The 20,948-nt window shown below is 48.2% G+C and overlaps 1 protein-coding gene across 1 annotated transcript in view; it reads left to right on the top strand.

The window, feature by feature from the left end:
- npas3 (neuronal PAS domain protein 3) overlaps nt 1-20,948 on the top strand; it is a 184,700-nt gene that overhangs the window by 146,212 nt on the left and 17,540 nt on the right. The window contains exon 6 of the mRNA XM_084683274.1: nt 9,683-9,857. Coding sequence (XP_084539400.1) covers nt 9,683-9,857 — 175 coding nt within the window. The remainder of the gene's footprint in view (nt 1-9,682; nt 9,858-20,948) is intronic.

Below are 20,948 nucleotides of genomic sequence, written 5' to 3'. Positions count from 1 at the left end.
CATCCATGGCTGTCCTTCTAAAGGAACACACAAACACACAACACACACACAACACACACACACACAGTATCTGTGGTGACATGAGGACACTGGGAGATGATGGGTCTATCCTGCTGGCCTGTGCTAGACTGTGGCCGTGTTGCTTTGAATGGAGTGGCTTTAACAAGTGTTGACAGTTTTTGATTGAGTTATGCTCTGATAGGTCTTAGATTCTGATGAAATCAGATGAAAGCCATTATTGCAGTTAGCTGGCCCTTCTCTACATGGCCGAGCAGGCTAGCTCCTCACGCATGGTCTCCTCGAGGTCTGGGACACAGGCAGCTCCATCTAGCTGGTAGTGGCACCATCCACACAGCCAAGAATTGATAGAATGGAATAGTGATGACTGCAATCCACGCAAACTCAGTTCCTCTCAGACTTGGGTCCATGCTGCATGGTGTCACACTGGAGGGGGTCTCTGGCTCCTCCCTGGTGCCCCTGTGAGGGGTAACGGAACGGAAGGATGGTGAGTGGTTGTCCCTTGTGCTACTGGATGGGCGTGGCAGCGTGTGGAATATTGACTAGGACGAGAGACACCGTTTCTGCTTGCATCTGCTCAGCATGGCGGAGAGAGAGAGAGTAGGGGGGGGAGGAGGGTGAAGGGGGGAAGAAAGGAGAAGGAGGATCTGCTGTTTCATTAAGGGATCATCCACTGCCCCCTCTCACTACACCCCCCCACCACCTCCTCCTCGTCCCGGCTCACCACACATCATTGTTCCTCGGCCACCCCCATTAATATGAAAGTTAGAAGAAGATGAGAGTTTATTGATTTGTTTTAAGGAAGGCCTGTCCAGGCTGGCTCGGCAGACACCCACACACAGACAGACAGGCAGACAGACAGGCAGGCAGACGGGCAACTGACAGACAGACTAGCAGGGAGAGAGGTAGACAGGCAGACAGACAGACAGGCAGACAGACAGGCAGACGGGCAACTGACAGACAGACTGGCAGGGAGAGAGGTAGACAGACAGACAGACAGACAGACAGACAGACGGGCAAACTGACAGACAGACAGACAGACAAAGAGGAATAGATCGGGGGGGAGAGTGGGGTATTCAGATGCACTCAGAGGGCCTCATAGATAAGTGATTCCAATAAGGAGACAGAGAGCAATGTGCTGGAACCAGAGTAGACGAGGGAAGAGAGAGAGAATACTCACACACACACACACAAACACACACAAACACACACACAAACACACACATTCACTTAGTTAAAAAGAGAAAGATGGGACACACACACACAGAGGGGTGGGAGCGCTGACTCGGAGGACCATTTAATCTCTGTTACAGAGAAGTAATAGCCAGTATTCCAGTGTTGCCTGCTCTCTATGTTTTGTTTGGGAGGTGATTTAATTTGGGTCCAGAGAGAGACTCGGTATACAGATAGTGGAGCATCACAATGGTAATGTTCCTCCGGGTGGACTGGGGAGGGGGGGGGGGGGGGGGTCCTGGGTTAGATTAGCAGCTAGCCAGTGATCCTTCTTCCTTATGGAGAACCACTGGGACGTGACTTAAGAAAAGGGGGGGGGGGGTCAGAGAGAGAGAGACAGACAGAAAAAGAGATGGAGAGAGAGAGGGCATGGGATGGCGTGGTGGGGGGGGAGCGGAGGGAGGGAGAGAAATTGGGCCGACCTCTCCAGCATCCTCCTATTCTCAACTTGATTTTTCTTTTCTCTAGGTTCTCTCAGAGTGGTCAGTGATCTGTGACTGGGTCTCACTGGGCAGGAGGGGCGGAGGAGGGGTGGGGTGGAGGAGAGGGGAAGAGGGAGATGGGAGGCGGAGAGACGGGAGAGAGGAAGAGGCAATTGTAGTGTGTATGAGGAAACCACATGTACTGTACAGTATGTGGACAGACGTGACAAGACATCACACGACGAGCACATGCACACCTGTTGTGCACATGTGCCCATATTATGCATGCCTGTTCAGTTTTGGGAAAGCCTGTCAGATTTACACACCTGTGACACCGTTCAGCAGCATCGTAACTCGGCTCCATTTTGTATTTACACGCTCATGCTCGCACACACTAAATGTTGTCTGCGCAAAGCTACTAATATCCCTGGATCACACCTCCTCTCTACCTCAAACCAGCTCTAAATATATACTGAAAGAAATGTAAGGATTGTTAAAATATTTGGATTTGCGGCCGCTATGAAGTGTCAAGTGCCGTCTTTGTTCCTGGCACAGACGGCAAGCGTTGCTGCTCCGCCTGTTTGAGCGCTCCTCTGCGAGTTGGCTTTTGGTCTCTGCTGTCACAAGTTCTGAAGGTTGAAGAGAAAAGAGGTGTCAGCGAGCCGGTTTCTAAGACAATCAGAATCTCATATTCAGCTGCTTTGCCACACTGGATTAACATGATCTGAGGGGGCTTTGAGGGCTCGATAAAAATCAGCCCAAGGTGGGGGGGGCGGAGAGGGGAGGGAGGGAGGGAGGGTGGGTGGGAGGGAGGGTGGGAGGACGAGAGGGGGATGGGGTGGGGGTAGAGAGAGTGCACAGGGAGAATTGTATCCTTTTTGTCCTTGGAAGTTAATTGTTAAAGTTACCCCCCTCTTTCTCTCTATCTCTCTTTCTCTCTCTATTAGAGCTCTGTGAGATTAGGAAAGCGGGTCATTTATGATTTTAGCTCATTTGATAGGGACCCCCACACACACACACACCACAGTTATAAGCATTGCCATCACAAGTGCTGGTGTTTCCGTCACAGTTGATTGTAATGGAAGTAGGGGTTTAAAGACTATTATTATGATGATGCGTTCTGCATATATTTGTGTCTTTCCCTGTTCCAGAGCTATAATATGACCGTCAGAACCACTCACATCCACACCAGCACCTGTTTACACATAACCCTGACTTTTCAGAGCTGTGTACCTCCTGCGCCTTTATAAAAAATGTTCTTCCCTGCCCAGTGATGGGACACAGCAGGCGCTGCAGACTGGCTGGTCTGGGCGTGTGGGTCCATGGGCCGAGTTGAGGGAGAGAAAGAGGTGATGGAGAGGGAGGGAGGGAGGGAGGGAGGGAGGGAGGGAGGGAGGGAGGGAGGGAGGGAGGGAGGGAGGGAGGGAGGGAGGGAGGGAGGGAGGGAGGAAGGAAGGAAGGAAGGAAGGAAGGAAGGAAGGAAGGAAGGAAGGAAGGAAGGAAGGAAGGAAGGAAGGAAGGAAGGAAGGAAGGAAGGAAGGAAGGAAGGAAGGAAGGAAGGAAGGAAGGAAGGAAGTGAAAGAAAGGAAGGATAGCTGCTGCTGCCTTGCTGTGGCTGTAAGTTGTTTAATGGCTGCTGGCATGCGATCACTAGGACTGCCATGAATCCCTTCAGGAGGAAAAGGCTTTAAAGTAGGTGAAGGAGGAGATTAAGGTCTGCAGTAGTGAAGAGACACAATGCAGTAGGTGTTAGAGCCTGGGCCTAGGCTGGGAAAGAGAGAGAGAGAGAGAAAGATAGGGAGAGAGAGAGAGAGAGAGAGAGAGAGAGAGTCAGAGAGAGAGAGAGAGAGAGAGACAGAGAGGACTTGAAAGCTCGAATGAGGACCACATCTAGAGACAGACAGACAGACAGACAGACAGACAGCCGTGTTGCCCTTGACTGGAGGTGTGAGCACTTTGATCTTAATGGTCCAACACTGACACATGCCTGAGACACAGACCCTAGCATTGAACGGCTGTGTGTGTGTGTGTGTGTGTGTTTGATTTGTTAAATTAGAAGACCTTGTCCTTTGGCAGACAAATATTCCTGGTTTGCTTGAGGCTTAGATAGACACACGCCCTCTCTCTCTTTCTCTCTCTCTGTCTCTCTCTCTCTTTCTCTCTCTCTCTCTCTCTCTCTCTCTCTCTCTCTCTCTCTCTCTCTCTCTCTCTCTCTCTCTCTCTCTCTCTCTCTCTCTATCTCTCTCTTTCTCTCTCTCTGTATCTTTCTTTCTCTGTATCTCTGTCTATCTCTCTCTATCTTCCTCTGTCTCTCTTTCTCTCTCTCTCCCTCACACACACGCCCATATGCACACACACAGCGCCCCACACACACATGCGCACACACGCACAGTGCCTCACACACACAGCCATGCTGCCCTGGGCTTGGCTTCCTCGGCCTCATCCATCATGTTCCTGTGATGAAGAACGTCGGCATGGAAACTATCCAAAAGCCTTTTAGGGTTTTTATTTTTTCTCCTTGAAACCATTTGGGTTATTAGACACAACCCCCCCCATTCCATCTCCTTCTGTCCTCTCCTCCTCTCCTCCTTTCCTCGTCTCCTCTTCTCCTCCTCTCCTCCTTTCCTCTCCTCCTCTCCTCCTCTCCTCCTCTCCTCCTCTCCTCCTCTCCTCCTCTCCTCCTTTCCTCTTCTCCTCCGCTCCTCTGCTCCTCTTCTGCTCTCCTCTTGTCCTCCTCTCCTCCTCCTCCGCTCCTCCGCTCCTCCTCCCCTACTCCCTCCCTCCCTACTTCCTATTTTCTCTTCTTTCCTCTCCTCTCCTGTCCTTTCCTCCTCTCTCCCTAGCATCAGGCTTTTATCATGAGCAAAATAATTATTAATTTATTGAATCAACGGAGGGAACATCTTTTGTGATCTCATATAAAAATTTCCCCTCCATCCGCCCCTTGGCAAAAGTTACTCCCATCGTTAAAACATATTTAATTAGGCTGTAGTTTCCAGGCATGCTTTCTGGGGAGAGCCTGATTAGCATGATGCTGGTCGCCCCCCCCGCCCCCGACGCTCCGTCAGGGAGATTGGATGTGAGAGGAGGGGTCGCCAGGTCGCCGGCTCAGCCAAGGACTCCCATTGGCCAAGGTCAGACAGGTAGCCAGGTCCTCCCCAGGGCCAGGCCAATGAAAAGACAGCTTAAATTGGCCTTAATTACAGGTTCCCTCTAAGCCATTGTCTGTTTTTGTTTTAAAATACCCTTCCATCTCTTCCCTCCCTTCCTCCTTCCCTATTTCCCTCCTTCCCTCCCTCCCTTCTTCCCTATCGCCCTACCTCCTTCCCTATCGCCCTACCTCCTTCCCTATCGCCCTCCCTCCCTCCCTCCCTGCTTGTGTTGCTGGAGAGGTGGATGTACAGAGTGAGCCACCAGAGGGCAGGGTGTTGGGTATTGCACATGAACCCAGCAGCAGTGTGGGCAAACAGTGGGCGTGGGGGACCGGGGAAGGATGGGGCATAGGGGCAGGAGGGGCAGGAGCAGGGAGGGCATGGAGGGGGGAGGGCAGGGAGGGGGAGGGCTGGAGGGGGAAGACAGGGAGGAGAAAGGCGAGAGTCGAATGGAGGAGATGGTTAAAATGTGGAAGGAGGAGGGCAGAGAGAAGGTGGGGGTGTGTGGGAGCAGGAAGAGTGGTAGTCAGGGACAGAGGAGAAGGTTAACGTGTCTGCACATGCCCTCTATCCCTCTGATGCTGGGTTTATTTTCAACAGTTTGACCCCAGAGTTCAGGTCACTCTCTGTCCTGTCAATCACACAGGAAGAGAGGTGTCATCATGGACTCGGTGTGTGCTCTCTTCTTCTCACCTTGTTCTTTCTCATCCCATTTCTCCTCATCTCCTCACCTCTCTTCTCCTCTTCACCTCACCTCTCCTCTCCTTTTCTCTCCTCAGCTCTTCTCTTCTCCTCAACTCTCCTCTCCTCTTGTCCTCACCTCTCTTCTCCTCTTCACCTCACCTCTCTTCTCCTCTTGTCCTCACCTCTGTTCTCCTCTTCACCATTTCTCCTCTCTTCTATTCTCCTCTGGCTTGTCTCCTTAGTCTTATCTGCCATTAGTTATTTAATTCCACACCAACAGTAATTTTCAAAGTTATGACAAATGCTTCTTTTTTTACAGCTTCTATTTTAACAGCAACTGCTATCAATTGAGGGCAATGTAATATGAATCATTAATGCAAGAGTAATTATAGCTATCAAACTTATAATATTCCATTTAGCTAATGTTAAATGCAATAATTAATTCTGAACCCTAGAGCCAACATCAATTTATTAGATTAGTGCTTTACAAAGTCACACCGATGTTTTAGAAGAGTGTGAGGGGAATTTGTACAAGTTGTTTTTCCCTGTTTAACTCAGAGCAAAACTCCTTGTGGGATATGGGCCTCACAGCCCATCCAGATGTACTGGTTAAATATGTATGATGTAGATGTTGACGTTTATAACATCTCAATACAGCCGAGTTTAGTTGATTAACTGAATTATTTGTATTTGCATTTTATTGTATAGATTTTTTTTTTTTTTTACTTTTTACCTAACAGGTGATGACTAACATGTGATGACTAACAGGTGATGACTAACAGGTGATGACTAACAGGTGATGACTAACAGTTGATGACTAACAGGTGATGACTAACAGGTGATGACTAACAGGTTGCCCACCACAGGGAGACAGGACAGACCGAGAGAGAGAGAGAGAGAGAGAGAGAGAGAGAGAGAGAGAGAGATAGAGAGATAGAGAGAGAGGCTGTTGTTTGATGACAGGGAGTAATGGTGTCATAATGAAGGGTTGTCTCTCTCTTGGGGTGGAGGGGGGGGGGGTGGAGGGGGGGGGTGGAGGGGGGGGGGTGGAGGGGGGGGGGTCCTAAATGAAGAGCAGTGACATTTGACAAACTCATCAGGGAGGGAGGAATGGGGAGTTTTAGGGAGTTAGGGAGTGAGTGAGAGAGAGGGAGGGAGAGAAACAGAGAGAGAGGAGAGGGAGGGAGGGATGTTAGGATGGAGTATAGAGGAAGAGGGAGGAATGGATGAGGGGATGAGCAACTAGTGACATCATGTTAGGGTAGAGATGCAACAGTGAAGGAGACATCATCCTTTGGTGTCTGCTTGTGTGAAGTGACGGAGCAGTGTGTCTGTTTATTTACATAAAAAAAAAAAGAAAAGAGAATAACTGAAGAGAAAAATAATGGAGAAATTAGGGAAGCGTAACAGGAAGCTAGCTGTCCATCATGTGATGAAATATGACGTGCGTCTGTGTAATAGAGATGAACCGATTGTGGTGGAGAGAGGGAAAGAGAAGGGAGTGATGGAGACAGAGAGAAAGAAAGAGAGAGAAAGAGAGAGTGAGAGGCTGACATTTCAGTGGCTCCGCTAATTAATGCCCCCCCCCCCTTCCCTTCTGTTTTATATACCCAGACTTAAAATCTCTTTTTTTTCCTGTTTGGGGAGAATCAGGTGTTTGCATTAATATGTGCCAGTCAGTCTTAATAAGCTTGTCGAGAGGCCAGTGGAGGCCAGGGGGAGGGAGGGGAGGCCAGGGTGAGGTAGATATTATTGAGTGACCTTCCGCCGAGGCAGCAGCATGTAGCTGAGGGTGCCCCCCCGCCCTCCCCTCCTCACTGCCTGGCTCCCAGTACCCTCATCTCCAATGCAAACGCAGGCGTGTGTAATCCACGTGTCCTTTCTGCTATCACACAGTCTAATCTAGCCCCTCTCATGTACCGGACAACAGAGCCACTTCAGCCCAGCCAGCCGAGCACCAACACACTATGAATATCTCAGCTGCTATTATGGCGCCCCCGTCACTGTTATTGTGCCTGATCTGAGGCGCGCTGAGATTAGGGTGGATGAGAGCATTGTTGAGCCACTTGTGCGTGAGAGGGAGGTTGAGTCTAATACAGTTAAAATAGTCAATCGCTCGTGTTCATGAATGATAATGGAACACAAAAGGTTTGACATCCCCGCTGCCTGTGAAGGAGAGATAGCCCAGCACGTTTCATCCATCTGTCGAGAAAGAGATTTTAAAAGCACACTGTGTGTGTGTGGTGTGTGTGTGTGTGTATGCATACATTGGTAATTCATTCACACACTCTTAACTTTGTCACACACACACACTGCCCAGCCCCGGACCATAGCCCCAGACAACCCCAGCCCACTGTCATCTTTCTTCTTATTGTAGTTTAATCCAATTACAACTGTGAATGGCCTTGTGTTCGGCTCCTCTGCTAATCCTGCCTGGTGATGCTCCGCAGGTCCAGGGCCCGCTGGAAGACATTTTGGAAGAGAGAGACAAGGTGGAGGGGGTTCCCTTTTGTCTGTCGGGGTAGGGGTGGAGCAGGGTAGGGGGCAGGCATTTAGTGTAATCTGTCAGACTTCCTTACAGTCATTGTCCGACGCACACACACACGCACACACACACGCACACACACACACACACACACACACAGGGTGTGTCTTCGTCTTCCCGGAGCCCAGCAGTGTGTCAGCCTTTCAGCTGACCTCCAGGAAGCACATCATAACTCTCCCCGTTGTTGTTTCAAATCAAGGACACTCAGGTGTTACATATCATTTGTATACTTGAATATATAAAGAGATAAATCGTATTAAACAAGCCGTGGATTGGAAGTTTTAGTCTTTCATCACCCAGCTTGTCTGCCTGGGACAAGGACATCAGCGGAATAAAGGAGTTGTGACGATAACAGTGTTGAACCACCTTGTTTGTCTCCTCCTCTTATCAGGCTCCATGCATCAGTGAAACGTATGGCTGCTGTTTGATAGAGGCGCCGCCTGTCTGTGCACAACACAGCAACGATACTCGTTCAAGAAAACAATATCTTTAACTTATGAGACAAGTTACTCAATACATGATGTCTGTTTTTGCATTATCTACGACATAAAAATGCAATTTTTGCTGTCATTGTGAAATACTATGTGAGATATCACTCAATTGAGTTTTTAAGCATTAATAGTTTCATACTGTTTCCACACATGAGCAAGATAACCTTCATGTAAAGCATCACCAAGTATTTTAATTGATTTAAAGTCATGTTTGGGTCTTGATATAAGCTGCAAATTACCCTGCAACTTGTAAACTGCGTGGCAACATCCCAGTTCACGGTCTGGAGTATCATGTTCATTTCTTAATCATTGTTTCTGCTTGGGATGATAATTTATGAGGGACTAAATTGCTTAAAGGGATTTGACATTAAAGAGATTATTCCCATGTAATCCTCGCGTCCCTCCGGACCCAACCTGATCATCCAAGCACTCCTGCACGCGCAGCCCAAACACCACAGAAGGAGGGAGGGATGGAGAGAGAGAGAGAGAGAGAGAGAGGGGGGGGGGGAAGCAAGGGAAGCAGAGAGAGAAAGTGAAAGAGAAGAAGCAGAGAAAGCAAAGGAGCGAGGGACTACTGAGAGAGTGACAGAAGGAGAGGGAAGAAAGGTGGGGCGTGTTGGAATGGAGAGATGTATTAACAGGCCCTGACGCTTCGTCTTGTCATCCCCAATTAACGGCTGCAAATCCTGTTTTCATCCAGCGTAATGACTGTTTAAAGTTGCAGGGATTTATTATATATTTGGCTTTGATAATTCTAAAGCGGCTTGTCATGGGTGTTAGGTCTAATTTTGGGAAGGGAGGTGGGGGGGTGGGGTGGGGAGTTGTTTTGGAGAAAACGATGTGCACCACTGGAAACACATACACTGTCTGTATCAAACACACAGGAGTATGTGAGCGCAGACACCCACAAAATAGAGTAAAAACAGGAAATACTTCTCAATGCCACTGTTTACCAACTCATATCCCATAATATCCTTATGATGATGCAAATGCTCCCAAAAAAAAGTCCCTATCCCTGTGGAGTGGCTTTAAGAGGAGATAATTTGTGGCATCTGCTAATGCTAATTGCCCTTTCGATTGCAATGACAATGCTAACAGTGCTAACTCTGTGACTGTCCTGGCGCCTGGTCCCTGTAGGTGGAGCTGACTGGCAGCAGTGTGTTTGACTACGTCCACCCTGGAGACCACGTGGAGATGGCCGAGCAGCTGGGGATGAAGCTGCCCCCAGGACGAGGAACCCTGTCTCAGGGCACCGGCGAGGATGGGGGCTCCTCTGCCTCTTCTTCCTCCCACGCTGAGACCCCCGAACCAGGTAGGGACTGGTCTGTGTGTGTGTTGGTGTGTGTTGGTGCATGGCCTATAGTGTTGGACAGTGAGTGTGTGTTGGTGTGTGTTGGTGTGTGTCCTGTAGTGTTGGACAGTGAGTGTGTGAAGGTGTTGTGTGGGTGGCCTGTAGTGCTGAACAGTGTGTGCGTGTGTGCGCGGCATCCCGCGAGAGGAAGACCCCCTCTGACGCTCAGGACTCTGCTCTGCCTCTGACCTCATCAGGCAGAGCTGTGTGGGAGACCAGAGTCCTCATTGGAATTCTCTTCAGGCTGTTATAGACTTTGCCTTCCAAATGTTCCCATTTTCATTGTGTTGTACTGATGATAATTTAAGTATTAGGGGAAAATCCATTTATAAATTAAACAAAATGACTTGATATCCATCAGTCCCTCAGTTCATCAAGCTGTTCAAACAGAGAGGAGATTGGCTGAGCGGCCGAGGTCTGGAGAGACATGCCGTAATTAGATCTGCCTAGGATTTATTCTTTGCTGATTGGGGCTTTAAATTAATTGAAGTTCCACATTTGTGGTTTTGTCCTTTTTGTGCTTTTTTTTTTTTTCTTGTGCCAGGAGATATTTCACAGTGGCAGAGAGGGAGGGGGAGAGTGGGGAGAAGGAACCAAGGGAAGATAGGGGACAGATGTGTGTGTGGGGGTGGGATGGGGTGGGATGGGGTTTCTTTATGTAAATGTATTTGCCAAGAAGAAGAAGGGGAGGGAGGGAGGGAGGGAGGGAGGGAGGGAGGGAGGGAGGGAGGGAGGGAGGGAGGGAGGGAGGGAGGGAGGGAGGGAGGGAGGGAGGGAGGGAGGGAGGGAGGGAGGGAGGGAGGGAGGGAGGGAGGGAGGGAGGGAGGGAGGGAGGGAGGGAGGGGAAGAGTCTAATGAAGGAGTGGGTGTCCTGACATTGAGATTTATTTGTGTACACAGAGGCTCATTATCAGTGGACTGGACTGTTGGGCGGAGGGCAGCCAACACTCTCTTCCTTCTCTTCCTCTCCTGTCCATCTCTCACTCCCCTCACCCTCCCTCCCCTCACTCTCTCCATCTCTCCCTCCCCTCACCCTCCCTCCCCTCACTCTCTCCTCAACTCTTCATCTCTCCCTCCCCTCACCCTCCCTCCCCTCACTCTCTCCCTCCATCTCTCCCTCCCTCCCCTCACCCGCACACTCTTCATGTACTTCCTCTCCCCTCACTCTCTCCATCTCTCCCTCCCCTCCCCTCCCCTCCCCTCACCCGCCCTCCCCTCTCTGTGTCAGGATGCTGAAGGAGGTTGAAAGGGAAGCAGTGTTTCAGAGAGAGCTAAACCCTGTATCTCCCTCTAGTCGGGATCATTGTAGATATGAGAGGCGCTCCGTCGGCCCCCCAAGCAGCAGAGACAGGAAGCCAGCTTCAGCTCTTCCTGTTTGACTCCTTCCATATTTACATGCTGTTGTTTCGTCTAGTCGATAATCAGTAAACACGATGTAGCAAAACAGTATGGAGGCGAAGACGTGTTTGTTCAGGCTGTCATATCCTGGAGGCTCAGTCGTGTCCTCCTCCTCTCTCCGTTTTCCCTCCGTCAGCGTGGTTGAGAGGACACGAGGGAGACAACTATTGATTGGTATTCATCTTTTACCCTCGGCAAAGTTACACACACACACACACACACACTCTCCCAGCGAGCATGTGTGCACATGTTAATGTCCTGGACCCCAGGGTTGGATAGAGACAGAGGCCCGCAGTGACATTGATGTAATAATGATTGTTAACTTCTTACCTGGCCACTGTTGTGGAGTTGCAGGGTTGTGTTGTGTTGTACTGCAAAACAAATCCCCAAAATGTTCAATTGATATGAAGTGGAATTATTAAAACTTTATTGCGGTAATCTGTTCATTATTGTTTGTATCAACAGTGTAATTGTCCAAGGCGTTGACTTATTCCTGGATCAGAAGTCCCTGATTATCACAGCTAATTATGCTATTAGTAAAACGAATCTGAATAATTCTTTGTAATTGCACACATTCATCATAATTACCAAGTTAGCCTGAGTTTACTGTCACCTAAGTTTTATGTCATTTAAGGGACATTTGTCATTTGTATCCCAAGGACAGAGCTGCTTTAGCTGTGAGCAGCAGAGCGGTGTGTGTGTGTGTGTTTGTAAGAGAGTGTGTGTGTGTGAGTTTGTCAGAGAGTGTGTGCATGTATGTGTGTGTTTAAGAGAGATGTCTGTAAGAATGTGTGTGTGTAAGAGCGTGTGTGCATGTATGTGTGTGTTTAAGAGAGATGTGTGTAAGAGTGTCGGTGTGTAAGAGAGTGTGTGCGTGTATGTGTGTGTATAAGAGAGATGTGTGTGTGTGTTTGTGTGTGTGAACCCCTTTCCCTATAGGTTGGACCTTTTGATTTGTGTGGATATTGCTCCAGCCTCTAACAGGTGCCTGCTGCATGTGACATTTGAAATGCAAATACAGATCTTTGCCAAGAGCCTCAGACCCTACCCTTGTCAAGCCAGAGCAACCCCCTCCACACACACACACACACACACACACACAACACACACACACAACACACACAACACATGCATGATGCCTCTCCTCAGAGGTAGGGGTGACAGGGTATAGTAATGGATAGCAGAGGTACTGGTGCAGGATGCAATCCCAGACATTATTGCACATGTACTATTTACGTGAACTGTGCCTTTAAGACTTGATTCAATGTATGGATATATTGGCACTACAAGCAGACAGTGATCCCCACCCTCACACACAGTATTATATAGACACACTAACACCAACACACACACTCTGATCCCCTACACTTATATACAGAATAAATTACCACAAACTTGCAAAAGTGCTTGAATTAATTAAATCAAATTGTATGTGCTTTTAAAGTATGAAACCACTCAAACAAAAAACTTTATGTTGAGGCTAGGATTATAGTAAAACTAAATTAGCCATTTTGAGACATCCATGCTCGTGTCACTAATTGGAATTTTCAGAGTACACAATGAGCAATCAGAGTCTATTATTATTAGACTTTTCTAATTATTTCTTTAGTGCAGGCTTGAGTGGTTGAGACCGCCTGTTTACAATAGAGCTGGGATAATTAAGATAATGCCAGAAGGATGGTCTGAGAGCTCCCTGCACTGACAACCTGAAATAAAGCCTCTCTTTAACATCCTGTCAGACTCCAGTAGATCTCACACAGCATTCAAACTTGTGAAGTGACACCCAGCCCATTTTACAGGCTGTGATAGACTGGTGGATCAGGCCTCTCGGCGTATTAGCATTTCGGAACTGTGAACCTGCTGCTGCCTATTGAAATGGACCTGTGTGGACTGACAATGGGGAGAAGGAGGCTGGAGGGGAGGGGGGGGAGAGGAGATGGGGTGACTAGAGCTGAAAGAAGAGGAGGGCTTTGACTGGGGATGCAGGATGAGAAGTCTGGAGGCCAGAGAGCAGGGGTGGAGGGCGGAGAGAGCAGGGGGTGGAGGGAGGAGAGGGTAGGGGGTGGAGGGAGGAGAGGGTAGGGGGTGGAGGGAGGAGAGGGTAGGGGGTGGAGGGAGAGAGAGCACAGGGTGGAGGGAGGAGAGAGAGCACAGGGGTGGAGGGAGGAGAGGGTAGGGGGTGGAGGGCGGAGAGAGCAGGGAGGTGGAGGGAGGAGAGAGCAGAGGGTGGAGGGCGGAGAGGGTTGGGGGTGGAGGGCGGAGAGGGTAGGGGGTGGAGGGAGGAGAGGGTAGGGGGTGGAGGGAGGAGAGGGTAGGGGGTGGAGGGCGGAGAGAGCCGGAAGTGGAGGGTGGAGAGAGCCGGAGGTGAGGGCTGGGTTTGCTGGAGCTGAGCCCTGGGGCTGGAGATTGGACTGGGACTGGAGTGCAGGTGGGCCGGGGGCTATAGGTTCTACAGTGGCTGCTTCGTGTCATGGGTGAGACACAAGGTGAAACAGTATCTGTGGTTACCTCATTCTGCAGTCAGATGACGATATGGTTTGTGCTCAGATGTGGTCCAGAGTGCCTGGTTGTGTCTGGAGGTTACCCTCCCAGATGGACTGACACCTCCATGTGTTCACAAGGGGCCGACATGACTCGTTCGTAATCAGGGATACAGTTGTAGCAATGTGTTTTCCCCCAGTTCATCTCAGATGTGATACAATGACAAAAACACACGCACACACACACACAAAGTGGTTATTCCACCTCACGTCTCTCTATGATTAGGAATGCAAATCCGGCCTTGTGTCCATCTGCCTCCCTGTCTCTATGAGGATGTATTCAATTAAACCAACATCCATCATGGTTGTCATCTCTACTGTGCCTTTCATCCATGTCCATCTCTTCATCCCTTCATCCCTCCTTCCCTCCGTCTACTGATCAGCGAGCGCTTCTGATCCTGTTTACCTTCATGTGAATGTAAATGCCACCAGGGACGAGGGAAATCCGTTTTTTGTCTTGGAGACGACAATGAGATATTTGCTGTTTGATGTTTTGTGGTTATTGTTTGGAAGCATGACTTGTTTTGGACACGTGTGGATTTGCTGCGTGGTTGTTGTGAAGGTTAAAGTCTCCAGGAGAGCTGGAGGGATCTCTGGAGTGTATCTGCCCCTCTGAAACCGATCATTGTCATCTTCTTCTTCTGGAAATTAGGGTTTTCCTTACGGTTTCACTGGGAAATCCAGTAGGATATCCTCTTGTGCAAAACCTACAAACCTACTGCACTACTCCACTATTGAGGCAGATAGATGGTCAACTATTGCAATGTAATTGTCATGCAGCTGCAGCAATGGGCCATAAGGTGTGTGTGTGTGTGTGTGTCCGTCTGTGTGTGTGTGTGGTATGTGTGTGTTTGTGTGTTATATATCACCAACATCCTGACAGGTAAATATGTTAATTTTCTGTCTGTTTGAGACAGCGTCATAAGTTAGCCATCAATTATGAAAATACCCTTCATGTCATCAGCTGGTCCACATCATCAGGTTAGCTGTTGACAGACTGGCAGTGGTGCACAGCTAGCCTGCTAGCGAGATGCACAGAGACAGATAGGTTTTAATCATCTGATGTGTTCATTTATCCCCAGCCCCACAAGTTTAGTCTTAGATTAAGCATCTTGCTGGAGCATAACTTGATTTAAAAAGTACCAATCAATCGTGGCCTGCCTTCATATTTCAGACAGCCTTTAATAGAGTGACTGACAGGTTTATTTTTATTCAGAAAGCACTACATATAATGTGTGTTCTGTTATGCTTAAAGATCTATAGTTTGGATCCAGGCTTAGATTACTTCAAGCTACTTTATTCAGAACCTTCACTTATCGATATGAAGTATTCTCCTGATTAATTATGCCTCAACGGACACTTGTGTTATTCATCAAATGAACCCCATCAGTTGAGTCATTTCTTCTGGCTCCATCTCTACCTTCCTCTCTCTCCTCAGCTAAGTACGATAGTCTCCAAGTCAGGTTGTCATCAACAGTCCAACAGTCACCAAGTCTTTGACATGGTCACCCGGTGTGTCAGTGTGTTTGTCATCCTATCTCGGGCAGCTTCAGTTGGACATGCGGTAAATGGTTTGTCTGGTGACCCCTCCACTACGTAGCACGAGGTCTTATCACATCTGAAACCATCGACGTATTCCAGCCTGTCGGCTCCCCCACCCCTGCCTGCTCTCGTCCTATCACCGTGCCCCGTACGCTAAACCAGCCTCGAAGAGGAACAAAGAAGCTAACGACAGCTTAGCCGGCCTAAAAGATTGGAAGTCCTGTCACGGGGAGTGTTGGAGATCAGTGGAGTAGGAAAGCATCACAGCTCTGAGAGACAAAGACAGGATCAAGCGGTCTCTTGCCTATTAGGAGACACTTTTATAGAAGCTTATTTGGCTGATAAGGTTGTCAGAAAGGCCTTTTTATCAGGCGGGAAAGCCAGGAGGCAGGACTTACTCCACCGTTCCCAGGCACAAGGTGCTGCAGTGCTTTGTGGGAAAAGACTTTTGATAAAGCTGGCGCACTTTCTCTGTGTGTCTTAAACTCAACCATTCGCACTCGCACACAAATCGTCACAGTAAGAGAAAGCTCATCGGACGTTCAGCGGTCTGTCTCTCAGAGGACTGTGTTTTAGTGTGTGTCTGCTCTCCGGAAGTTGTTAGTATGATAACATATCGCCCATGTCATGGAAAGTTTCAGTGTTTCATTATTGCTTGGGGCGGTCACTCAGGCAAACGTGAAGTCGAATATTTGGTCCTGCAGGTAATGGTCCAATCACACACAGCTGTCGTTTGAGTTTTTCTGGGAGTTTTTCCATGTCTTCCTTGAGGGTTTAGGTTGGTTGAGGGGCAGTTCTATGGGCGTATGTGAAGCCCTCTGTGACATTGCTTGTAAAAAGGCCTATACAAATAAATTTGATTTTAGAGCTTTTTTTGTAAACAAAAAAAGTTACAATTGAGTTATTTTCACTTTTTGAAAATGACAAGCCATTTCCCACAGAATCACACACTGAGGGCGGAATATCAAATATGACACCGCGTTGGCAGAAAACACAGTTGTTTACTGTTGACAGCAAACAAATGACAGTCGTATTGTCCATACTCTCCAAGTCTCAACCTCCACCACACCCCCACAGCCTTCTCCACTGCCCGACAGTCTTGCCGCCGAGGACTATCTTAGCTTATCAGACATGGAACATCTCTCCTTTCCCATCCCTTCCTCCCCTCTCGTCATACTGTTGGTATTCTGCAAGTTCCTGTCTGCAGGACTGGTCTATGAGTTTCTGTGGCATTTATTCCTAGCAGAGCCTGGCTGTGGCCTGTGCAGGGCTCTGATGGCCTGTTAATAAAGCTCTTACAATACTCACATCACTCACCACGCTCCACAATGGCCTCGTTTGCAGCTCTGTGTGCCATTTAGACTAACCTATCTGCTAGGGTGAATAACAACTGTTAAGCCCAAATTTCACAAACACACACACACACACACATTAACACACACATCGCACAACATACACATATATTTATTTATTTGTTTAACTAGGTGCTTATAAAGGCGGGGGGGTAGATAAGAAGAAACAGCAAACAGGTTCTAGTCTCCTCAATAAACTGGGAAATTATCGCTCCTGCCTCTCCTCCTGACACAATTTGTCAAACGGGCTGATAGGAAACAAATTCTATTCATAAGGCTCACCTCCTCCCTTCCCCCCCCCCCACTTCCTCCCTTCCTTCCTCTCCCTTACCCACCCTCCCACCTGAGCTGCGGTGAGATTTGGTAGCAATTCAATTATAGTTTTGCGAGATAGTAAGCCCAGAGAGAGAATCGAGGCTGACAAGAAATATGACAGGACAGTTACAGAGTGTTTATGCAATTAAACTTTCACTGACAATACCTGGCGAGTGATGAATGCCTGTGTGGAGCTGTGTGTGCACAAGCCAGGCCCCACAAGGATCGCACATTTTTCATTATTTTTTACAGCTGCTCTGATCTGGCGAGGGAGGGGAGAGGAGAGGAGAGGAGAGGGGAGGGGAGGGGAGGGGAGGGGAGGGGAGGGGAGGGGAGGGGAGGGGAGGGGAGGGGAGGGGAGAGGAGAGGAGAGGAGAGGAGAGGAGAGGAGAGGAGAGGAGAGGAGAGGAGAGGAGAGGAGAGGAGAGGAGAGGAGAGGAGAGGAGAGGAGAGGAGAGGAGAGGAGAGGAGAGGAGAGGAGAGGAGAGGAGAGGAGAGGAGAGGAGAAGAGGGGGAGAAGAGGGGGAGAAGAGGGGGAGAAGAGGGGGAGAAAAGGTATAGGAAAGAGAAAAGGATAAGAACTTTGAGATGGATAGGGAGCAGGAAAGGGGAGAAAGAGGGGAGGAGAGGTAAGGTGCAGGAGGATGTGGAGAATACGAGAATTTAGCAGGGGGAAAAAGAGGAGAGAAGAAAGATGGTGTTGTATTAATGAAACCCACACACTGGCACAAATCTCTGGTTTGGATTCTGGTTGTACAGATAAGAATGAGGTGATGTTATAGTTGCCATTTTATAGACACAGATACAGAGAAAATGATTTTTAATCCATAATTTTTAAGTCAAAATCCTGTCACTTATTTTTTCAGTCATGCAGAATAGATGGGAGATGCTAGCCCAGAACTTTCTACCCGGGGCAAGTGTCAAGTGAAAGCCACACTTTAGCAAGCCTTATCACATTCTGCATGTAATGTTGTTATGGGTGTGCACATACATTAACCAATCCATTTCTCATCCAGTTTGCGTTTCATTTGTTATCAGACGGTTGACAAATTCTCATCCCGTTTTAATGCAGCTGAAGCTCAGTGCCTCTTTATCTAATATAATCGGAATATTCTTCATCTGTGAGACTGACAATATCTACACGTCTGTGTCAATATTAATAATTACATGAAGGAGTCTGCTGTTCCCCTCTGGAGCTCTGGAACCATGTTCTGACTCTTTAATAAAATATAACTTCAGATTAGCGAGCGCAAGGGCCCCAACCCTCAGCCTATCATTTCTGTTTCCAAACTGCCTAATCGCTACAGTCTTCTGAAGCCTGTTAACCCACCAGCAACCAAGCTAGGGAGCTGGAGTGTCTAATGCAAACACAGGGTAATATCTCTCTCTCACACGCACACGTCTGATCTTGGAACTATGGATTCCCTGTGATCTTCGTCTGAACACCTGTTCAGTTAGCTACTAAGCAATGCCACTTGTCATGGTTAAGTTTCTCATAAATGGATTAATCTTTTTTTTTGCTTTGTTTTTTGAATTTTCATGCTGCTTTGGATAGAGATAGTTCAAGGTAAACAGGAAGTCAGGGGAAAGAGAGAGGAAGACATTCTGCCTGGGCCAGATTGGGATTCAGGCTTCTGTGGTGAATTGTGTACCCGGTCACTGGGCACCCCTATTATTATAATTCTATTTTATTATTATTAAATATAACTGTCAGATAGTCGCAGCAGTCACTAATAAATTACGATAGAGGAAGTATCATAGTGTGCAGAGTGTTTGATTTGACTCACCTTGCCATGCGCTTGTGTTTTAGAAGGCTGTCTGTACCAATGTTTTCTATGGATTCTTTATCTTAATCATCAAGCACTAGTTATCTATCCTAGATACACATACACCCCCCCCCCCCTCCCACACACACACACACCCTGGCAACCAGAGAGTGTTATTAGTGGATTTGACAATGAACCAACATTCCACAGAGGCTTACAATCACACACACACACGGACACCAGGCCCGACCAAGGATCACAAGTTAGGTGAGTTGTTCTTTTTAATTAATCATTTGTCCTTCAAACAGTGAAGTTTCTCTGCTGTCTGTGGCTGTGTTCTCCACAGATAATTAGGTCCCAGAGTTCAGCTAATTCCACAGGAGAGAGGCTTGTAGCCACCTGCTTCTTTTGTATGGGTAATCTTTGTCTTGTAAGAAACCCTCCCTGTAGACACACTCGGGATCGTAGAGAATGAGAAAATGTCTCTTTTTCCCCACTGTGTTTTCTGCTCGCCGAAGATTTTAATTGTATGCATGCAACACACACACACTCCAGCGTATGAACATGCACACGCACACACACACACACACACTCGAGCTTATGAACATGCACACACACAACACACACGCTTGCAAAGGGGAGGTGTTGATTTTAGGTGTATATGGATCTGAAAGGAAAGCTAATCCCATTAATTCTGAGAGAATAACAAAGAGAGACGCGAGTCTTTTCCCTGGCCGTTCCACTTATTCAGCCTGTTCCCGCTCTGTTCCTCCATCATCATTATTTCCAAGTCAGATTGGCGCTGATTTCCTGGTGGACCCGAGCACCTCAGACTAACTTGGAGAGCGCCGACGTGCAGGATCGTTCTCGCCAGTTCTCTGGGGTGCATGTTCTCTGTTTTTTTTTCAAGGACATTTTTATTACAAAGCTGATGGAATTTGCATATTAATTCATTTCTTTCAATTTTTTTAGATTAAATGTTGTCAACACATATCTGTGAGGGGCTTTGACAGGGCTGATGAAATGGGCCAGTCAAGCTTGAACGTTGCAGCGCTAAGCAGCCATCTGTAACCCCACCGCTTCCCCCCCCCCCACCTCACAGTGCCCAATACCTACACTCTACAGTCCTCCCCCCTTCTTTCTCCCCCTCTTGTCATCTTCACCCAAACTCCCCCCTTTCCCCTCCTCTCTACCCCCCTTTTCTGCCTCTCTGCCCCCTATCTCCCCTTGTCTCTCCCCTCTGTCTAGCTTCCTCCCTTTCGTCCTCCTCTCTCTTCCCTCTCTTTCCACCTTCTCTCTTTCCCCCGTCTTCCTGTGTTCCCTTGCAACACAATTAAAAGAGGAGGAGGGGGGAGGGAAAGAGAAGGATGGAGAGGAGGGGTGGAGTGAGGCTAAAATGATATGCCAAATTCTATCAACTTGCTTTGAGGCGGCTTTCTCGCAAATTAGACAGCCATTAGATCGACTCCATTCCTAAAGTGCGTTTCCTTGTTACAGCTCTAACCTTGGCTCCCTCGCGTGTGACCTTTGACCTCTAAGGGGAGAGCCTCAGTTCAGCATTTAAAAAAAAGGTTCATTGCTTCTATGGTTAATGAAGGCACATTCACCAGGCTCTCACTGCTTACACCACCTAGTTGTATTGTTTGTGTGATGTGTTCAGGATGTATTCCCAGTACTGTGTGTGTGATGTGTTCAGGATGTATTCCCAGTATTGTTTGTGTGATGTGTTCAGGATGTATTCCCAGTACTGTGTGTGTGTGGTTGGGTGTGTGATCAGTTCCTCAGCCAGGCCATCTGGGCATTACTTTGTCCCCTATTTATGCTCATAGGAAGTCAGTCAGGAGTGAAGTCCACCTGCCAACGTGTCTGGTAACATTTACCTCAGAGGAACACGGATTCATTTAACTTGCCAAAAACTTGCTCCAAAACCACCGAAAATATGTCATTGACAGATTTATCAGAATGGGCCTTGATTGGAAAATCATGCAAGTGTGTATGTGATTGTGTCTGTGTGACTACAACCTTGTGCGTGCATCAAAAGGTGTGTGTATTTGTGAGAATGCATATTTTGTGTGTGTGTGTGGGGGGTTGCCTGTGTTTATGTGTGTGTGTGTGCGCACGTCTCCCCATCCTCCCAGT

Source organism: Hypomesus nipponensis, chromosome 3, assembly GCF_054491055.1.
Source record: "Hypomesus nipponensis isolate SF chromosome 3, ASM5449105v1, whole genome shotgun sequence".
Lineage (NCBI taxonomy): Eukaryota > Metazoa > Chordata > Actinopteri > Osmeriformes > Osmeridae > Hypomesus > Hypomesus nipponensis.
The sequence above is the reverse complement of the archived record's forward strand: the minus strand, read 5'-3'. Positions and strand labels throughout refer to the sequence as shown.